Here is a 22133-nt window from a genome sequence, read left to right on the forward strand (position 1 = left end):
TTTACTTCTCTTTTGCCCCTAAAGAAGAACTTTTAATCTTTGTCGAGTTTAGGTCCTTTAGTTGAAACAAATATCACTTATCATCAACATCACCATCATAAGTTATTATTCATAACCTGATAACCATCATCATCGATAATTTACCAACGTTAATACGATTCTCATGTATTTTGCGTACATAAGATCTTGAAGTGAAACCAATTCTCCTCGAGACACCCTTTGTATATAGCATGGTGGAGAAGCCAAAAAAATAAATAAGTGGGACATTAGAAATGGGCTACTATGTACACTAAAAAGGACAACCACTTTTATTCGTGTCTTCGAAAGTGGGCTGCCCAATGAATAGCTTGCCGACGGGTTGTCCTCCACACTTAATATTATATCATACTATATGTTACGAATAGGTCATTTAAAAAACAATTAACATATATAATTACCGATGATGTGAGTATACATCTTGGGTTAAAAGACCAATAAGGATTGCGTGAAAGCTGACTTTCGAATGATGTCAAAGCGTGCCTAACTTTCCTCCAACATATACGTGGTAAAAGTGGTTCCACTTATGACTTACCCGACCACACTCCAACTATGCATTGCATGTTTCTATATTGATACACCCTATTAGATCTTTTTCGGACTTTGAAGTTCGTATCGTATTTGAATAACTCGTTAAAATAACTTCAATTCAGACAAAACCTTAATTTTATTGCCAACCGGTTCGAGTTGTCTTCGCTATTTTCATTGTATAGCCTTATTTCAATTCTCAGAAGTTGGATAAAAAAAGGATAAAAAAGACTAGACGATTGCTTCTATTTTCTATAGTAGAATATTTTTATTCATTTTACGAATTACTTTTCGATTGTCAATGTTTCTTTACTCTGACCTCAGAAATGAAAATGGTTTCTCACCGGAAAATGTTAAATTATATCTTGAAAGCTACATTTTGAAATAGAAATTGAGCTAAAAGATTGAACTTGTATCGTTAAGGCTAATTTCCTAGATGGAAAGGCATAAAATTGAATCTTAGCTGGATAGTTTTTCACTGACTACATATTTTTAACAAGTATACAGCCGCCTTTGCTGGATACATGCATCATTGTAAGTTGGAAAACATTTTGATCTGAGCTTGTTTGAATACTGAGGAGCAAATGAAACTGCACAAGATGAACAAACTATCTAAAGCATCTCTTAATGCAATGGGGTTTTTCCCAATACCATCTAACATTAGTTCTTAAAGTTAGACAACAACATGTTACATGTACATGCACATGCACTAATCAGAAAACGGAAAGAATGTTTGGTTGTCGAGTAGTAAGTTGGGCCAAGGGGTGATTAACAACTTAAAATGCTGTTTTGTGAGCTATATATCGTTGTAGCACATGACCAAATCAATCTTTTTGAGCATCACTTGTTTACCTAAACCAAACCGGGGGAGGTAATACAAATATATACCGTATGAAATGATGCATGCCATGGGCCATAATGGCAATGGAAAGTATTTGAATATAAACCGCTCCGATCAATATCTAAGAAATTGTTAAATGTTTTGTAAACGGATTTTTCAGAACCTATACAGGGTAAACGAATCATTTGTTTATTTATTATATATATATATATATATATATATATTAAAATGTATCTAATTAGAAAATTTCTTTGACGAAATAATCAAAATTAAATATACGAAAAATAAATAAAATTGGAAAGAGAGAAAGTTATCTATTGTCTATATGGTGAAAATAATAGAACTAAATTAGTCATATTTCATTTTAGTGTTACTTGATTTAAAAAATCTAAACAAATTTAAATCAATTCAAACCAATTAAATCAGATTTTATCTATTCTATTAAAAGAGAAGTCATGACTTAGTTCATGTGTGATTTTTTTTAATTTGGACCACTCCTTAAAAAGTTATTAAAATTAACTTTGTATAAATATTTCATTTATTTGAATTATTCTAAGACAAACAAATCAAATAGATATTCCTATATTTACTTTAAAATTATATCTTAATAAAATATTTTCATATCTTTTATTTACAATATAAATATATAATTTTTTTTATTAAAATAAACTTTTTAAATAACTAAATAATTTCGTGTTTATTTAACATAAATGTATATTCATTTTTCACTTAAACAAAACTTTTAAATATTTAGTTAATGTCGTGTTTATTTTAAAATAAATTTATATTTTATCTATTCTATTAAAAGAGAAGTCATGACTTAGTTCATGTGTGATTTTTCTAAATTAGACCATTCCTTAGAAAGTTATTAAAATTAACTTTTGTATAAATGTTTAAATTATTTGAATTATTCTAAGACAAAAAAATCAAATAGATATTCCTCTTTTTACTCTAAAATTATATCTTAATAAAATCTTTTCATATCTTTTTATTTACAATATAAATATAAATAAATAAATATAAATATATATATATATATATATATATATATATATATATATATATAATTTTTTAATTTAAATAAACTTTTTAAATAACTAAATAATTTTGTGTTTATTTAACATAAATGTGTATTCATTTTTCACTTAAACAAAACTTTTAAATATTTAGTTAATGTCGTATTTATTTTAAAATTAAATTTATATTTCATCTATTCTACTAAAAGAGAAGTCATGACTTAGTTCATGTGTGATTTTTTAATTTGGACCACCCCTTAGGAAGTTATTAAAATTAACTTTTGTATAAATATTTAAATTATTTGAATTATTCTAAGACAAACTAATCAAACAAATATTCCTATATTTACTCTAAAATTATATCTTAATAAAATCTTTTCATATCTTTTTATTTACAATATAAATAAATAAATATATATATATATATATTTATTTATTTATTTATTATTAAAATAAATTTTTTAAATAATTAAATAATTTCGTGTTTATTTAACATAAATGTATACTCATTTTTCACTAAAACAAAACTTTTAAATATTTAGTTAATTTCGTGTTTATTTTAAAATTAAATTTATATTTCATTTTAACTAAAACGAATTTTTAAATTATTTAACTAATTTTCTAATTATAACTAAACACGTGTACAATTTTGTATTAATCTGCGATATTAATTTAATATAATATTTTTCAATAAATCTTTGATCTTACCAGTAAAAAAATTCAATTTGGAATTTTGTATCAAATGATTTAAAATATGAAAATTTAAAACAAATTAATTTAATTATTGTGTGTGAACTATAAAATTATTGTGGTTTAAAATGTTATATTAAAAAATTAATAATATGGTAAATATTACAATTAATCATGTAAAACAAATAATTATGTGTGTAAAAATAAAATAATCACCCGCACGGTTGTCCGGGTCGAAATCTAGTTTTGATTATAACACCTAAATCATATTTTAGAACTTTGGTTTCTGATTATTAATAAAGATTTGAAATATATATAAAAAAAATCAAGAATCACAAATGCATACTCCAAGTTGCTTTGATCCAAGGAAGTCGGACAGCAAAGGGTGCAGTTGTTTGAGGTTGAATTCGAACAAGAATTTTGAAAATAAAATATATTGTAAAATCGCAATATAACTGGTTTAAAAAAATTACAAATAAATAAAAGAAATTACTAGAAAATAAATAAATAAAATTTTTGTGTTATCCATTTTCCGAAGTAGAAACGTGTAAACTACCTCTGGTTGTAAAATGGCAAAATATCTTCCCTCAAACTTCTTCTCAGTCTCTCAACCATCCCCGTCGTAAACGAATAGCGAGCCAGAGGATAACCCCATGGCGTCCAGCTCCTTCGCCGTCCTTCCTCTGCTTAACTATAATAGCTCCACGACCAATAGATCTTCATCTTCGATTCGCTTCTTCAACCTCCCCAAATCGAAACACCGGTCTTCCAGACACTCAAACCCTCGTTCTCCACAGGTTCTTGTCTCCTTGTCATTGAACCAACCAACTGATGACGAATCCTCAGACGCCGCGCTTTTCCTCGAATCCAACTCAATCGCTGATTACATGCGGTTCAAGCGCCGCTCCGACGACGGCGACAACGGCTCTAGCGAGCTGCAGACAGCGATCGTCAGTTACAAGAAACGTTTCCCTTGGATTCTCCTCAACCCTTTTCTTCAGGTAACGCCACTCTTACTTGTTGTTTTCCACTTAAAATCGAGAGCAAAGTAACATACTTTCCATGTGTTGTTGCAGGTAGATTTGGTCTCAACGATTCATATTGCTGATAAAGAGTAAGAGCCTTTCTTCTCTTTATTTGTTCGTTATGTAGCTTTTTGGTGGGAATATAAATAGTTGAATTGTTGCTTCCTCTGTTTAAGCTGCTTGTGTAGTGTTTCAAAAAAAAAAAAAAGAAGCTGCTTGTGTTGCCACTATGACATTAAGGTTCATAGCTTAGTACTCTAATAATATGGTTTAGGCTGCGTTTAAATGGTTCTAAATTTGTTTAAATCGATCTAAATTAGTCTTAATATTTAATATGTAAGGGATCAAGCAATAATGTTATTATAGCATACTCATAAATTTGTCTTATTTATTTTGTTTTTATACCTAGTTTTGATAATTCATCAAAATAATATACTAATTAAACCCAAAAACTAAAATATCTCATATGTAAAAAATATATAAAATAACTCAAATATTCGTTAACGCTTAGACCCGTCTAGGCCTGAATATTCAGCCTAATTGCTACTTCTCTACAAAGCTCAGTAAAGCTAGCGATTTGTTGAACATTGGTACTGATTGATGATGTTTTTGTTTTTGCTTTTGTTTTTGTTTTACAGCAGTTTTGGGTCTGATAAAGGTTTTTGTTTGGTTTCTTGTGATGACAATGTTGTTATTAATATGTGGCTATGGGGTTGGGTGTGTGTAGGTACTTCACAGCTCTACAAAAGGAGCTTGAACCATATGATTCCATCTTGTATGAGATGGTGACTAGTAAAGAGTCTTTGGAAAACAGAAGAAACCCAATTGCTGCCAAGAGGCTCAAGACTTCACGTTCAAGAGGCTTCAGTATCCTCGGCTTCATCCAGCGGCAGATGGCAAGGGTACTAGCTCTTGATTTTCAGCTAGACTGTCTAAATTACGAAGCTAAGAACTGGTACCATGCTGATCTCGATTTCGAGACGTTCACCTTGCTTCAGGTTTGTTTCTTTAAAACTATCTCAAGAAACCCGCTAGTCATTTTCATTGTGCTGATTCATACGTGGTAACAGAAGGAGAAAGGGGAAAGCTTCTACTCATTTGCAAGGGACATGACTATTAGATCAACGAAAGCAATGATACAACCAGCTTTGGTAACCGAAGGTCTTGATACTTGGAGGTCAAAGCTTCTATGGGTGTCACGTGTCTTCCCTATGCCTCTCGTGGGTCTCTTCCTTATTGTGGCTTTCTGTGCTGACTTCGAGAATCAGACGGAAGACTATCCAGAGCTAGAAGCACTCTCACGGCTTGATATTGGTGCTGCTATGAAGGTCTTCCTCGCTAAGAGATTAACATCCGAGTAAGCACACATCTCTTTATAGCTAGTGAGAAGTTAACAGTTGTGTAATAACTTTTTTTTTTGTGTGGTGAAGGCTAACGCAAGGGACATCAGAGATAGAGGAGAAATCAGTAATCATCGGCGAGAGAAATCGAGCAGCTACCGAAGCTTTGAAAAGAGCAATAGAGCAAGGAAGCAAAAGAGTTGCTATTCTTTACGGAGGAGGACACATGCCTGACTTGGGGAGACGGCTTAGAGAAGAGTTTGATCTTGTTCCTTCTGAGGTGAGATGGGTGACAGCTTGGTCTATTAGTAACCCAGGGGACATGGAGACGACTTCGTTCCCGTTTCTGAGGACATTGGCTGATGCTTTGCGTTGGCCGCTGAACCGGTACCAGACCTTGGCGTTGCTAATTTTTTCGTCCGTTCTTGCGTTGGATCTTTGCTTTTGGGAGCTTTTCTTGGATTCTACCATTGACTGGGGTTCACAGATTGCAGCAGAGTTGTACAAGTTTGTAGATAACACAAAACTTGTGTGACAGCTATTTGTAATTCACACAATGATGTACAAACAATAACTTATAGTATTTAAACAAGCTAAGTCTACTCTGATACGTTCCATATCATGGTAGACTGCCACATGTGAAACTTCTCGAAGACAAAGCATGAACCTGTGGAGAGGCAAAGAGAAGAAACAAATGCAGAGGAAGTCAACACTTCCATTGACTATAGTGACGTGTCAAGGGAAGAGAAATACTACTTATCCCAGGCTTTGCTGTTGAAGTGTTTCTTCTTTAAATAAGATCCTACTTTGTGTTTGATGTTGTAGGAAGTGTGAGAGGCCATGAGTCTCTTTGATCATGATCTGACCATAATAAGATCATAATTGAATAGTTAAGATGGTCATAAAATCTTGATCTAAGATTCACTTCATTTGTTGTTATTATCTTGTATTTGGTGTTTGAATATCAATGAGAAAATGCTCTTTGACCAAGAGAACAAGAAAAAATATTCAATTTTTTATGGTTCTTATAAAAATACACCATTCATAAGGAATTAATTTTTCTTTATATTCCTTATCATTTCTTTTTTTTTTTTAGAGAATAACAAAACAAAATGATTCCTCATTATTTTTGAGAAGGAACAATCATTCCCACTTATTTTTTTAATTTTATTCTTTTTCATTCTTTATTTATTTGTTACTAGTGTTTCCCAAATGGTCACTAGTCACCAGTCACACATAAATAGTTTTAATTTTTAGCAAACAATCGTACACAAATTAAACGAATCTTGTAAAAAAAAAAAAACAATGGTAAGGGGGTCATAAACACACCACCAAGAAAAAGAACGAAAAACAGAACAATAAAATTAACTAATTTTTTTTTAGATTTCAAAGCATTTATGGGAAAGCAATTACTTGTTGAAAACATAATTAATTACTTGATATTTTGTATAAAGAAAACAAGTAAAGTCACGACTTGGTGAACAAGTTCTCTGGTATCTAAAGCTGCGCCCACAGACAGTTGAGAAAAAACGCATTATACAGCCCACTGCGTTTAACTTTGATACTCTCAAAAAGCTTCGTGAAGAAAAAAAAGATAAATTCTCTTCATCCAGATTCATCTTTTTACGATACTTGCTCTAATGGAGTCCGTCTTCTCAAACGTCGTTCGTGCTCCCGAAGATCCTATTCTCGGTGTAAGTCACTCTTACCACTTCCAACGCTCTCTACATCGCTCTTACCTTCCTTTTTTCTTGCGTCGTTTCGTTTATGGAGTTTAGAGAGTTTAGATCCATATTGTGTTTGTAGATTAACTCGTTGTGTTAAGATACTTATCGGTTACTGATAATTTTTATTTAGGCTTATGAATCGATAGTTTGCTTAACATACAGTAATGATCAGTGATCTAATCGATAATTTTATATATACTGATTAGATCATTAATGTTTGAGGTTTTATGATTTTGTTTGTAAAACAGGTGACGGTTGCTTACAATAATGATCCAAGCCCAGCTAAGCTCAATTTGGGTGTCGGTGCGTATCGAACTGAGGTTGTTTTCTTTTACTAAGCATCTTTATTGGTTAGCAGTTAGCCATTTTTTTTAAAGTTTTGGTTTCTGATTAGTTTTTTTTTTTTTTGACCTTGACTTTTCAAAGGAAGGGAAGCCACTTGTTCTTGACGTGGTGCGAAAGGCAGAGCAACAGCTTGTGAACGATCCGTGAGTTTTTCTTGTGAATTTTTCTCTTTTTAATTATTGCTTGCTTATTTTGCTAATGACTAGACGATTTTCTTTTAAGGTCCCGGGTCAAGGAATACATTCCTATTGCTGGACTTGCTGATTTTAACAAACTTAGCGCTAAGCTCATCTTAGGTGCTGATAGGTAAATCTATATTCACTCTCAATTTTTTTTTTTTGTTGGTCTCTTAATGTTTAATTTATACTCTCCTTTGTATTTGTTTATGATATTTTCTAAACGTTTCTTGTTTTTCCTGGGCAGTCCTGCAATTCAAGAGAGTAGAGTTGCTACTATCCAGTGCTTGTCTGGTACTGGTTCTTTGAGAGTTGGTGCTGAGTTTCTCAAAAAACACTACCACCAAGTATACAACTTCTCTCTGTTTAGTTTTTTTTTGAAGGTTATAGAATTAGGTAATCAAAGAGCTGTTGCTAACTGGGGTTCTCATTCTTCCAGAGTGTCATTTTCATTCCAAAACCAACTTGGGGGAACCATCCCAAAGTTTTCAACCTGGCTGGCTTGTCTGTGGAGTACTACCGTTACTATGATCCTGCAACCCGTGGACTTGACTTCCAAGGTCCGTTTTTAATTATTCCTTAAATTTTGTCTTCCAAGGCATTTGATATAAGACTTGACCCTCGATGCAAAAAAAAAAATAAAAACAAAAATAAACAGGCTTGCTCGAGGATCTGGGCGCTGCACCATCTGGAGCGATTGTCTTACTTCATGCATGTGCTCACAATCCCACTGGAGTTGACCCAACCTCTGAACAGTGGGAACAGATTCGGCAACTAATAAGATCTAAAAGCTTGTTACCGTTTTTTGATAGTGCATATCAGGTAACTCATACAAGTAGTCTTGCTTTGTTATGAAACCCACTATAGTATATGTTTGAATCCTCTCAGATGTAGAAATACTTAAGCCTAACTTCTTTTTCCTAACGCATTTGCAGGGTTTTGCTAGTGGTAGCCTTGACACAGATGCACATTCAGTCCGCACCTTTGTTGCTGATGGCGGTGAATGCTTGATAGCTCAAAGTTATGCCAAAAATATGGGACTCTATGGGGAGCGTGTTGGTGCCCTTAGCATTGTAAGAAACAAGACTTCTCCGTTTCATCTTTGCTTCTTTCCCTCTGACATTATTGTTAGACATACTTTTGCATCTTTTCTTCATAAGAATTAAATCATATGCATATCTCAGATGTTTAACAATGGTATAGTACAAGAATACGGTATCCAAAAAAGTCATTTAATATTTTTGATATAATGTGAAGGTCTGCAAGTCATCAGATGTGGCTAGTAAGGTTGAGAGCCAGGTGAAACTTGTTGTGCGACCCATGTACTCGAGCCCACCTATTCATGGAGCATCAATTGTTGCCACCATCCTGAAAAGCAGGTAAATGTTTATCCTGAAAAGGGAGAGCAAACTAAGAAACCCATGCTTTGGTTTGCAATTACATACTTCTGAAACATAGATTTCTACCAGTTCTTCCCACGCAGTAATTTGATAGTATTATGCTGTGTTGAGATTGTTATGCCAAGTTTTAAACTCTGGAATCATGCTTAAGTCACCAACATTTTCCTTTGTATTATCAAAGTTTCTAAATAAATCTGTTGGTTGATGTAATATGTTTCTGCTGCTTTATGTTTCTAACTTTTTTTGTATACATCTTGATAGTGATATGTACAATGACTGGACCATCGAGCTGAAAGGAATGGCTGACCGCATTATTAGCATGCGCCAACAGTTATTTGAAGCTCTACAAGCTAAAGGTTCATTTTTATCTCTTTTCAGGGCTTGCACTTGCATTATCACTATAGGTCCTACTCTGCAACGTGTTGTTCTTGACATTTTTTTTTCTGGCTGTGCAGGCACACCTGGTGATTGGAGTCACATTATCAAACAGATTGGGATGTTCACTTTTACTGGATTGAACAAGGAGCAAGTTGCCTTCATGACCAAAGAGTTTCACATTTACATGACGTCTGACGGGTGAGGCCAAGCTTATCTCTCATTCTTTTGTAAGATAGTTCTAACAGGTTTAGCAGTAATAACCAGATATGAATGATCTAGTTACATTATATTCTTAGGTACGTGAACCAAGATAGATGCTTATAAGTTCTCGAATATTCAGTCTTGCTATTGGAATTATTATAGTTGCATGAAACAAAGGAAATGTATATAACATATTAATTAATTTAGTTGATAACGGTTCTGATCTTGAAATTGAGAAATTGAAGGGTAATCTTGTGTATTGCAGGAGAATAAGCATGGCAGGTCTCAGTTCGAAGACGGTGCCTCACCTGGTTGAAGCTATACATGCTGCAGTTACCCGCGTCGCCTAAACTAAAGCGAGACGATATTTTTCTTGTTTCGTCGAATAAAATGAAATTTTCAAAAACAAAAAAAAAACATCTTCCTTGGTTTATAGACTAAGGATTTTTCCCATTGGTATCATATGTTTCCTCATATCTTTTTGGCCAAGGATGTTTGAACCAAACAAACCGAGTATTGCGACACTGAAATCTTCAATGTTGAAGGAAAATATTGGTTATTAGTATAACTACTTGCAATCTAATAATGACATATGTAATATCAAAGTTCACTTAATTATGGTTTGGCTTATTTGTTAAAGCACTTTCTAAAAATGTCGATGCAATATATATACATCTCATACTGTGATGGGTCGTAAAAACAATGATCATAAGCGCGACTTTTCAGAATGATAAGTTACACACAACGTGAGTAAACGATTAAACCACATATCGGAAGTTAATTAACCAAATCCTTTTCGATTAATTAGGATATACAGATATGTTTAGACTTGGTTAAGGGTCGGCGTCTTACATGCTCTCCACTAATCTACTTTCATCCCTTTTATTACCAGTTGACTCTATAAGTATTGATTCTATTCATTTTTTTAATTGAAACTTGAAGTTACATTTGAAACTAGCAAGTCAATTTTGAGAGTGATTGACCATGATATTCATATTCAAATCCAAAAAACTGCATTTTGTTGACAAAAATAAAAAGAATTGATGCTTATTTCTAAATAACTTTATGCTTTGGACAAATCTCTTAGATAGTACAAAAAAAAAATGACAAAATAATAACGGAATTTTTTTTTGCAAAATAGCATTAGTTAGATGATAAAATGATTAAACTACTATAAACCTTAAACTTTTATCCTAACACCACTACTAAATAATAAATCATAAACCACATTAAATCTAAACTCAAATATAAACAAAGTTTTTTAAAATTGTTTTAGTGATATTTCGATTTTTTTTTTCTGATGTATACTATCTTTGGAGCAGAAATGTATTTTACATATATTCCGAAGCATTTCTCTTTATTCTCTATGATCCAAGGCTTTATTATAATACTTACTAGGATAAGATCCGCGCCTTGCGCGGAATTAAGTTATTATTTTTATTATATTTTGGAGAATGAAACAATAGTTTGGCTTCATTTAGATTACGGGTGTTCAATCCGGATATCGGGTTGGTTTCGGTTCGGTTCGGCTTTTTTCAGTATTTGGTTAGTAAAATATAACTACTATTCTAAATCCATATTTACTTTGACTTTAGTCTTTCACATACTTTTGAAAGATTTCAACTGGACGACAAAATTTATCAGCCAATCTTGTTGCTTTAAATCATTAGTGTTTATATATATATTATTTAGTTTGAATATTTATTAAATAAAAATTCATATGCGTTATATTTTATGATCATTTGTAACTTATTATAACAAAAAAATAATCTATTGATCACAAAATTTTCAGAGTGGGAATATTCAAATTTCTAATAATATATAGACGTTTTGAAAAATTCAAATATAACATATAAGAAAAAATATAAATGTTTTTATTATATATTTAATGTGATTTTTTAATATCTTTCAATAATATAAAATGAAAAAAAAGAACAAAGATACCAAAATTATTATCAAATATTTATTATTCATAATAATTAATTTTCATATATACGTTAATCATATTAGGTAATTTCGTAGCTTCTAATTAAGGAAAGTGCAAAAACAATTTGGTAGATTATTTATCAATTCGATAGTTAGTTTAATAAAAAATATAATGTAAGTCAAGATGGACCAACCTATTTTTCTAAGAATAGTATATTTTATATAGTCATTTATTAAATGAGAATTTATAATCATACAGTTCTAGGATCATTCATATCATTTTATAACTGAATATTTAAATCATCGATAACAAAATTTTCAATGTGAAATCTTTAATAAATTTATAATTTATAAATGTTTTTGAAAATTTATTGAAAGTTTTAATATTAAAATATTTATGTAATCTTATGGTATATAGTATAATCTATATATATATATATGTTTTATTATTAAATGATATTTTTTACTCATATGGTTTTAAAATAATATGTATCTTCTTATAATATTAAATAAAAGTTCATATTAATACAATTTTATGATCATTTGTAACTTATTATGACAAAAAAAAATCTATTGATCACAAAATTTTCAGAGTGGGGATCTTCAAATTTCTAATAATTTATAGACGTTTTGAAAAATTCAAAATATAACATATAAGAAAAATTATAAATGTTTTTATTATATATTTAATGTGATTTTTAAATATATTTTAATAATATAAAATTAAAAAAAATAACTAAGATACAAAAATTGTTATCAAATATTTATTATTCATTATAATTAATTTTCACATATACGTTAATCATATTAGGTAATTTCGTAGCTTTTATTGAAGGAAATTGCAAAACATTTTTTGGTACGTTATTTATCAATTCGATAGTTAGTTTAATAAAAAGTGTAATATAAGTTAAGATGGACCAACCTATTTTTCTAGGAATAGTATATTTTGTATAGTTATTTATTAAATAAGAATTTATAATCATACGGTTCTATGATCGTTCATATCGTTTTATAACAAAATATTTAAATCATCGATAACAAAATTTTCAATTTGAAATCTTTAATAAGTTTATAATTTATAAATGTTCTTGAAAATTCATTGAAAGTTTTAATATTAAAATAGTTATGTAATCTTATGGTATATAGTGTTTAATATATATATATATATATATATATTATTTATTTTATTATTAAATGATATTTTTTACTCATATGGTTTTAAAATCATGTGTATCTTCTTATAATAAAAATGTTAAACCATTGATCATTAATTTTTAACATAATAATTTTAATAGTTTTAGTCATTTATTGTCGTTTTTAAAAATTCAAAATATAACATATACGAAAAAATTTAAATTTTATTTTTATAGCTAATTTGATTGTTTAATTTATTTTAATAATATAAAATTAAACAAAAAATGATGGAGGAGATATACATTGTTATCAAATCTTTATTATTAAACTCATTAATTGTCATATATATATTAGTCATTTATGGTAATTCCGTAGGTTTTATTTAAGGAAAGAAAATATCATATCATATCATTATATCATATAGTTTGACCAACTTATATATCTAACAACATATAAAAATCGAATGTGGACCTACTTATTTTTCAATTGAATGTAATTGACTACCTAATTGAGTGCCACCTATGCATTGGGGCCTCTTTTAATTAATACAAAATTGAAGTTACATCTTTTCAAATGTTCCTCAATTAATATATAAGGGATTCTTAGGTCCACCCCCTAGGGTGAACCTCTAGGTTCACCAACCAATAAGATTGTCTTATTTTATATTTGATATCTTTTAAAAAAGGAAACAAAATATTATCAAATTATATTATGTTTTTAAAATTAAAAGGTAAAAAAAAATAATAATAATTACAAAAAAAAATATTTTACGTCGTCAGCATAACATTAAACCCTAAACCCTAAATTCTAATCCCTAAACCCTTAATCCTAAATCCTAAACCCTTGGATAAACCCTAAACTCTAGGATAAATCCTAAACTCTAGGATTAATCCTTAACTCTAAATCAAAATCACTATACACTAAAACATTCAAGCGTTTAGGGTTTAAGGTTTTAGTCGTTTTTTATTTAGAGTTTAGGATTTACCCAAGGGTTTAGGGTTTACCCAAGGGTTTAGAGTTTACCTAGGGGTTTAGGATTTAGGGTTTAGGGATTAGGATTTAGGGCTTAGTGTTTTGTTGACAACATTAAAAATACTTTTTTTTTTATTCTTTTTTTCTGTATCTATTATCTTTTTTAACTTTTTTATTTTAAAAACATAATATAATTTAAGAATATTTTGTTTCCTTTTTTAAAAGATATCAAATTTGAAATAATGAAATCTTATTGTTTGGTGAACCTAGAGGTTCACCTTAGGGGGTGAACCCAAGAATGACTATTATTATAATTGCCTAATTGTTTAGTAGTCTCAATTAGTGAGCGCTAGCCCTTACATAAGACATGTTAAGCAGCATGCTTTATGCCTCTTATTCTCTTAAGCCACTAACCTGAGTACCTTGAGGTAGATTCTCTGGCTAGTTTTAAAGATAAAATAAGAAATGAAAAAGTCCCAGTATCTTTAACCCCCCTTCCATAGTTATATTCTTGTTTTCTTACAACATGCACCGCACGTTGTCTCTCCAGCCCTACAAAAACTACATCAACGTTTCTCTGTTTCATTCATGCGCACCAACTCAAAAACAAATTTTAAAAAGCTGGAAAATACATGTAAAACATAAAGTATTTTCTGCTTCTTTTGTTTATGTTAAAGAACAGAGACAAAGTAGAGCGAGTGACTAGTTCTTGATCTGTACTTTTCTTTTGCTTTCTTCTTTTCCATTTTTTGGATTACATTTTCTTCTTCTTCTTTTTGGTTACATATGATCTGATAAAAAGAACACAAAAATAGAGAAATAAAAGAGTGCGGGGGGATAGATAAACTGTGAGGAGTACTTGGGAATGGTGCAGTCATTTGGACGTAAACTAAGTTGGCCAAGATCTTTCAGTTTTAGAAAGATGTTAGATGGTCTGAATTCTGGAAATTCATCCTTCTCTTCTCGTGGGGACGGCAGGCAAACACCTGACCACGAACTTGCCGTACATGCTACACCATCGGCCCAGGGGACTCGTAGAGGCAACCAAAATAGAATATCAGGTATATTAGACCACTTTAGTGTAGATTGTATTAATTTCTTTTCCTATGTTCGATTCCTTACATTTATTTGTTGCAGATATGGAAGTGATGAAGGAAAGATTCGCAAGACTGCTGCTTGGAGAGGACATGTCAGGCGGTAGTGAAGGCGTGTCCTCTGCGTTAGCTTTGTCAAATGCCATCACCAACCTCGCTGGTAGATATCTAACATTACCATAATAAAACTTTAATGTCTAGTTCAGTATTTGAACTGTTGAATGATTTACAAACTATGTGGCTTTTTTTTTTTAATTAACTATGTGGCTTTTGGTATTGGCAGACTCCATGTTTGGTGAGCAGATGAAATTGCAGCCTATGTATCCGGAGACAAAAGAGATTTGGAGGAAAGAATTGGACTGGTTATTATCTGTGGTTGATCACATTGTTCAGTTTGTTCCTTCAAAACAAATGGCCAAAAATGGGGCAATCACTGAGGTTGAATGCATACATTATTAGTCATTATACGTACATAACCAAAAACTCCTTGTGCTATTTATCTTATCAACCCTTTTTTCTTTTGTAGATCATGGTGACAAAACAAAGAGATGATCTGCTGATGAACATTCCAGCCTTACGCAAGCTTGACTCGGTTCTTCTCGTGAGTTTTTAACTGCAACCGCATCGAATACCACTTGATTGTTTCAAAGGAATAACATAACATTATATTTCATTTTTATCAAACACCACACGATTTGTAAATAATAAACATAAATGAAAACGTCAAAGAGTATATATGATCATGATATATATTCGTTTTTTTTTTTGCTAAAATCATGATATGATGATGATGATATATATTCACACTTACACCTGGTAAAATACGGATAAACGGAATTTTTTGTCTATTTTAAGAAGATAACAGACTCAAGAATAGATTTAGATGAGTTGCAACCATATATTATACTCCCTAGCTTTTAATATTAAAACGGATTTTATTCGTTCCAATTATTTGACATTTTCAACATTTTATGTTATATGATTTTGTACTATTCCGTTTGTTTTATCATTGGCTGAATTCAGTTAAACAGACAATTAATATTGTTTTTTCTTAGAACTGTAAAAATTAAATATTTTTAATCTTTATGACAATGCTAAAGCGTATTTTTTAACATCAACAATGCTAAAGTTATATCTCTTTGTTGTATAACTCCTCTATTGCGGTGCCATCTTATTAATGAAATATATCTTTTGGCAGGAGACTTTGGACAACTTCAAGGACCAGAAAGACTTTTGGTATGTCCCAAGAGATGTTGAGGATACAGAGAACAATGGAGACTGGAGAAGGGATGACAACTGGTGGTTACCAGTGGTTAAGGTTCCATCGGATGGTTTGTCTGAGGAATCACGTAAACTGTTACATAGTCAGAAAGATTCTGTGTCACAGGTCCTTAAAGCCGCCACAGCCATCAATGCTGTAGTATTGTCTGAAATGCACATTCCTGACAACTACATTGACTCTCTTCCAAAGGTTATTTTACTTCTTCTTGATTAATGTTCTTAATTATTGTTTTCTACTAACGTTAAGATAAGAAACTGATGTATATAGTTATTGTGCTTGTAGAATGGGAAGACGAGCCTGGGAGATTTCCTTTACAAGAACATAACGGATGAGTACTTTGATCCTGACTACTTCATCTCTTTCTTGGAATTGTCAACGGAACACAAAGTTCTTGATCTAAAGAACAGGATTGAGGCTTCCATGGTGATATGGAAGAGGAAGATGAACCAGAAAGAGAAAGACGGAAAATCACAGTGGGGATCCTCTGTTAGCTTAGAGAAGAGGGAGCTTTTCGAGGTCCGAGCTGAGACCATTCTGGTTATGCTTAAGCAGCAGTTCCCTAGGATCCCACAATCCTCACTTGAGATCTCCAAGATCAGAAACAACAAGGTTAGTATTTTGTTGGATTTAATTGGATAATTTAGATTTTTATTTTTGGTTAATTTTCAGTAATTTTGAAAGATGTTTGGGTAATTTTGTAATTTGTTATAAGCCGATCCGAACTGAAGAAAGAACCGTAGAAAACCTTGAATAGGACTTATAAACATGGTATCGAAAATACGAAAAAAAACCCCCACAACCCCCACACACTCGAACAGGGCTGGAACGCTCATGCCAAGTAACAAACAACAAAGACAAAACAAACATCAAAACTTACTGAAACTTAACAAGAATTTCAAATGATGGCTTTTACAGGACGTGGGACAGGCTATTTTGGAGAGCTATTCAAGAGTATTAGAAAATCTGGCTTCAAAGATATTGTCAAGAATAGATGATGTTCTTGAAGCTGATTTGTTAGTTCAAAGACAGATGATGGCAGAGGCAGAGAGAAGGTCAGAAAGCGAGGGGGGATATGAATACGAAGAAAGCGAAAAGGGGCTATCAGCAGAAACGCCAAACTCGAGAAAACTATCTGACTTCATAGGGTGGAGATTGTCATCAGATACAAAAAAGCATAGTTCGATGAGTGATATAGAGTTCTTTTATAGAACTGAGCAGGAGAAGCCGATGATGAAGTCTCCAAGAGCTCTACCCAAGAAACTTTCGTATCTATCAAAGTTAGAGAACATGAGAAGCACGAGTGAGAGACACTGATAATGATAACAGGTAAGTGTAGACGAGAGCAATATGTATATAGAAGAAGAAAAGAAACAAAAAGAGGGAGCGAGAGAGAGAGAGAGTAGGGGAGGTTAAAGTGTGTGTAAATATAATGAAGGCACTGGTTTAGGATTTGGACATGACTATTGGTGTTTGATGACATTTGTGGTACCTACCTGGTTGATCATGTTTGGTTTTGCTTGTTTGACTATTGCTTCCTGTTGTGTACCATATTTTGGTTATTTTGAAGCTAACAGCATTGTATTGTATTATGAAGCTAACATTGTAATGTGTATAACATTGATTCATGATGGATTTTGAAGCTCAATTGGATGATTTGTGTATTTGACTTTGCTGGTGCTGCCCATCCTATCAAATTAAAATTATCAACACAGTCTTGTTACAAAAGTGTTGTCATATATGTATCCATTCATCCTAAAAATTTCAAATCCATTTCTGATCTTCGTTTAAATAATTATCAATTCAAAAGTACTGTTTATTTTAGGGACCCTTTATTTTATTCAAAACAGTTCAGAAAAAATGGATACGAAAAAGCAGGACAGAACAAAATATCCAAATTATCTACCTCATTTAAAAAAAAAAAAAATTTAAACTCTATTTCTCAAAAATTCCTAAGAATATACAAATTTACTCAAGAAAAATTTAACGTTACCTAAAATATCATATTAAATTTTATTTGTATTTAAATAAATAGAATTAATAATCAATCATACATTGTTGTTTTTTTGGTCAATCAGTGTTTTTATTTATTTTCCATATTTTTTGCCCATATTTAACTTATAATAACGGGGATATTCAACGTAATGGTATACGAACAAACCGAGCAGAGAGTTCGATCGCCGGCGGTAATCAGAATGAAGGAAGACATACAGAAAATGGTGGCCGTAGGGCTCGTGTGGGGAGCCACCAACGCCCTGATCCGCCGCGGAGCACTCGCCTGGGACAAAAAATCATCATCATCATCTTCGACGATAACAGAGTCTCCTCCTCTTCAGATCCCATCAACCTTCCGCCGCAAACTCCTCGCCGCTCTCCGCGACTGGATCAACCTCCTCCTCTTCTGGCAATACTCCGTTCCTTTCCTCGTAAACCTCTCCGCCTCCGCCGCGTTCTTCGCCCTCCTCGGCGACTCCCCGATCTCTATCGCCGTTCCGGTCACCAACGCCACGACCTTCGCCGCAACCGCCGCGTTCGGGGTTATTCTGGGGGAGGAAACTCAAATCGGACTTGCTTTGGTAGGTACGAGCTTTATTGTATTTGGAATCTGGCTTTGCGTTGGTCATTGATAATCAGATCGATACTGATCTGATCTGTGTGATTGGAACATTCTAGAACCGTCACTCTGTTTCCTGTGAGATATAGAATTGGTTTCATTCTTGTTCTAGCAGAGATAGATAGTGATAGTGCTTATTAAACTGAATATGGCATGCTTCGTTTGCATGGTCGCTGCAGTGTGCAACTATAGCAAGTTGTAGCTTCTTGTTCGTTTTGATGTCGCCCGACTGATATAACGAGTAATCCCAAGTAGTTACTTCTCTATACAGATGAAAATTTAACAGACTTAAAATTTAATATTTTTGTGAAATGCCAGACCGGTGAATAGGTGATGAAACTACTCATTGGAGAATTTTTACCAATCAGTTGGATTAGATCTAAAAGGATGACATAGACATTAGACTAACCATCCAGTGGGTTGTTTACCCAAAACTCTGAAAACCCAACTGATTAAGAAGGAAAATAGGCTAAAGTTCTGATGAAAAATTAGGACGAGCCAAGGAATCATTGATAACACTAAGGAATTTGGATACATTAATCATGGCATATACCAAAATGTATAAGAAAAACAAAAAAAAATACTGATTATTACTAAGATTTATTTTCATTTAAAGATGCTACTGGCATAAGACAAAATTGGTGATTAGACGATCTGAATCTATTCACCAATGCTCTAAGATTTATTTTCACGTAAAGCTGCTACTGGCATAAGACAAAATTGGTAAAAAAATCCCCATTAGACGATCTGAATCCATTCACCAACGCTGGGGACACCTTTGTAGACGGCAAATATAAGATAGTAACCCGGTGGTGCCAGGTTTCCATTGGGTGGTGCAGCGGCTTGGATTTCAAAAGAGTTGCCTCCCGAAGGGTTGACACTAGCCACACCCAAGAGGAGCATCCTCATGTTCATCGAGATACTATGCGTTGTAAAGGAAGGTGCTAACATGTGAGCCTTGAGATTCTCCTTGGTCACGTCCTTTTGGTTAAGCTCGACCTTCACCTTAAAGACTTTCCCGTATTTGATCTGTTTCGGCGTCCCGTTGTTGACGATCTTCGGCCTCATGTTGGCGAGAGCCGGGTCGAGGTAAGGCGGGGAGAATTTCTCAACGCGAAGCTCCGTCGGGAACTCGACGTTGTACCTGTAACCATCGTTGGTGTTGCTGCCGCCGACAAGAACCTTACCATCAGGTAGAGCGATGGCGATGGAGTGGTACATGCGTGGGATGGCTGAGGCGGCTAGCTCCTTGAAACGCGTGCCGCGTTTAACACGAGGCTTGTACAAGATGGGAGCAAAGGCAGGGTCCTTGCCGTATCCCCAGCCCGAACATCCACGTTTAGCTCCGTTGACTAGTATCACGTCTCCGTTAGGGAGGATGACAGTGTCGCTCATGACTCTTGGCGTAGGCATCATCTCGATCTTCCACCGCGGCTTACGGCTGTTGATGCTTATCCTCGCGCAATCCTTCAATGCTGGTTCGAAGTCCTTCTTACCCGCACGGTTATACGCGTCTTGTTTGGAACCACCGCAGACGAGGACATCAGCAGGGATGACTTTGGCGTTGTTCATGTAAAGTTGGATGGGGAGGAGCGCGGAGGAGCCTGACCCGGGGTAGTTACGGGTACCACCCGGGAGCTGAGGGAACTCTTTGATGACTTGGTTTGATTTGGGGTTTAGAAGGATGGAACGGTTGTTCGCGAAAATAAAGAGGTTGCCATCAGTGTTGAGCCATACGAAAGGGTAGAGGTTGTTCTCGTCCGGGTCGTCTGTTTGTTTTAGGAGCAACGAGTCGAATACCTTCTTGTTGTTGTGTCCTTCCTCGGGGATGTATTCGTAGTTCAAGGCGTCACGTCCTCCAATCACGAAGAACTTTCCGTCAGGAAGAGAGGCTTGCGTTGAGTACCATCTCTTTGCAGCTAGGGCTTGAGGGTATTCAATCCATACACAGCTTGGACAAGCAGCTAGGTACCTCGCCGTGTTGGCTCCTCCTCCATATCCTCCAGTGCTCACCAGTGTCCCGTTGACTGTCAGACCTCCCGATGAACACCACGTATCAGTCGTAAGCTATCATCAAAAATGTGAATGAAGATATTTTAATGCAAGTCCAAGTATCACGTATGCATGGCCGGCTTTGAAACTTTGAAAATTATAAACAATTTAGTAAAAAAAAAAAAAAAATTTGGGGATCTATGTTTATATATATTAATTCAAAAAATTTAGAGGTTCAAGACCAATATTTCACTTAGTTATCTACATGTCCGGCTGTGTTAATAAATGCATGCATGTGAGTAGGGATGATAACGTACGGATAGAGGCTTAATGGCACCGGTGTTGATATCAACGAGAACCGAATGAGCCCAACAATCGACCTTGTTAATCTTGGGGTCGACCACGTGACATGCTACACCTGGAGGCAGCTTAATCTGTGAGATTCTCCAGATGGTTGCGTCATAGAACTGGACTTGGTTGATAACTGGCATCAGAATGGCATGCATCGCTGACACACCCGAGTTTGGTAAGAATAATTCCCATTTACCAGGCCAGTTTGTCTGAGCTTCTGCGCCGCCTCGTCTTCTTCCTCCGCCTTTTCTACCTCCCCCTTGTTTCCCAAGCTTACGGTTGTGCGATCCAGGTAAGAACGGATTAAATGGTAGAGGAAAGACGGCTTCCGACACAGCTGCCAGTACAAGGACAGTTACTGTCCATATGAGTCTTGTTGATGCTCTCATTTTTTTGTAAGTTTTGTAATTTTTAGATTTTTAAGATTTTTAATTCTTTTTTTTTTTTGGTTGTGGAGATGAGAAGTTTGATGCTTATTTGGATTATGAATGTCGGAGTAATCAGCTCTGGTGTAAACGTATTTTATAGGTTTATTTTACTTGAGTTTATTTTTAGCTATTGCTATTTTTATGTGTGTGGTAAGAAGACTCTACATCAATCAATTTCTAGTTTTGTGGAGAGTCTTTGATAAAAGAAAGATTTAGGTTTCATATTACCTCTTTTGGTCTTTGACGTGGTCATGCAGTCATTAACAACATTATTTGAGTCTTTGATGACAACTTAAGCGGAGATTACGACGACAACAAGCAGTGTCAAACATGTATCATGCCGATTCGTTTCAGTAACTTCTACTCGTGTATTCAATGTGAAAATATACACCCTATACATTAACATCTACTCACCCTAGTGAGAGAATATGACCGTGTTATGGACTATGTTAGGGAATACGGATACATGCAACTCGTACTCATGTGTGCAAGTGTGGGTTCTCTTACGAGCGTTGTAAAGAATGATGTTACACTGCAGTGCACCAAATTTTTGTTTATGAAAATTATATGAGACATAATATGAATATCATGAATTTAGTGAACATGTATTTACAAACAACTATCTTGTATCTACATGAAG

General features: G+C 33.6%; 5 protein-coding genes across 5 annotated transcripts; 4 read left to right on the forward strand and 1 right to left on the reverse strand.

Annotated features, from left to right (window-relative positions):
• Nucleotides 1-3650: 3650 nt before the first annotated feature.
• Nucleotides 3651-6098, forward strand: LOC103851282. The gene is made up of 5 exons (XM_009128124.2): nt 3651-4112; nt 4188-4225; nt 4864-5134; nt 5207-5493; nt 5567-6098. Exons 1-5 carry the CDS (start codon nt 3765-3767, stop codon nt 6009-6011), a joined length of 1389 nt encoding a protein of 462 aa, XP_009126372.1. The 5' UTR covers nt 3651-3764; the 3' UTR covers nt 6012-6098.
• Nucleotides 6099-6930: 832 nt separating this feature from the next.
• On the forward strand, nt 6931-10321 carry LOC103851283 (aspartate aminotransferase, cytoplasmic isozyme 1). Its single transcript, XM_009128125.3, has 12 exons — nt 6931-7170; nt 7452-7523; nt 7630-7691; nt 7771-7854; nt 7972-8071; nt 8164-8284; nt 8383-8546; nt 8660-8797; nt 8982-9103; nt 9386-9480; nt 9580-9700; nt 9969-10321. The coding sequence occupies exons 1-12, from the start codon at nt 7117-7119 to the stop codon at nt 10051-10053; spliced, it is 1218 nt and encodes a 405-aa protein (XP_009126373.2). The 5' UTR covers nt 6931-7116; the 3' UTR covers nt 10054-10321.
• Nucleotides 10322-13880: 3559 nt separating this feature from the next.
• Nucleotides 13881-18833, forward strand: LOC103851284 (rop guanine nucleotide exchange factor 10). Its single transcript, XM_009128126.3, has 7 exons — nt 13881-14796; nt 14873-14989; nt 15113-15267; nt 15356-15430; nt 16028-16300; nt 16394-16720; nt 17027-18833. The coding sequence occupies exons 1-7, from the start codon at nt 14601-14603 to the stop codon at nt 17423-17425; spliced, it is 1542 nt and encodes a 513-aa protein (XP_009126374.1). The 5' UTR covers nt 13881-14600; the 3' UTR covers nt 17426-18833.
• On the reverse strand, nt 18206-22035 carry LOC103851286 (aldehyde oxidase GLOX1-like). Its single transcript, XM_009128129.3, has 2 exons — nt 21032-22035; nt 18206-20789 (listed from the first exon to the last, which is right to left on the reverse strand). The coding sequence occupies exons 1-2, from the start codon at nt 21452-21454 to the stop codon at nt 19461-19463; spliced, it is 1752 nt and encodes a 583-aa protein (XP_009126377.2). The 5' UTR covers nt 21455-22035; the 3' UTR covers nt 18206-19460.
• Nucleotides 18207-18869, forward strand: LOC103851285 (transmembrane protein 234 homolog). The gene has a single exon (XM_009128128.3). It carries the CDS (start codon nt 18253-18255, stop codon nt 18733-18735), a length of 483 nt encoding a protein of 160 aa, XP_009126376.1. The 5' UTR covers nt 18207-18252; the 3' UTR covers nt 18736-18869.
• Nucleotides 22036-22133: the final 98 nt, after the last annotated feature.

The sequence above is a fragment of the Brassica rapa genome, chromosome A02 (genome assembly GCF_000309985.2).
Source record: "Brassica rapa cultivar Chiifu-401-42 chromosome A02, CAAS_Brap_v3.01, whole genome shotgun sequence".
Lineage (NCBI taxonomy): Eukaryota > Viridiplantae > Streptophyta > Magnoliopsida > Brassicales > Brassicaceae > Brassica > Brassica rapa.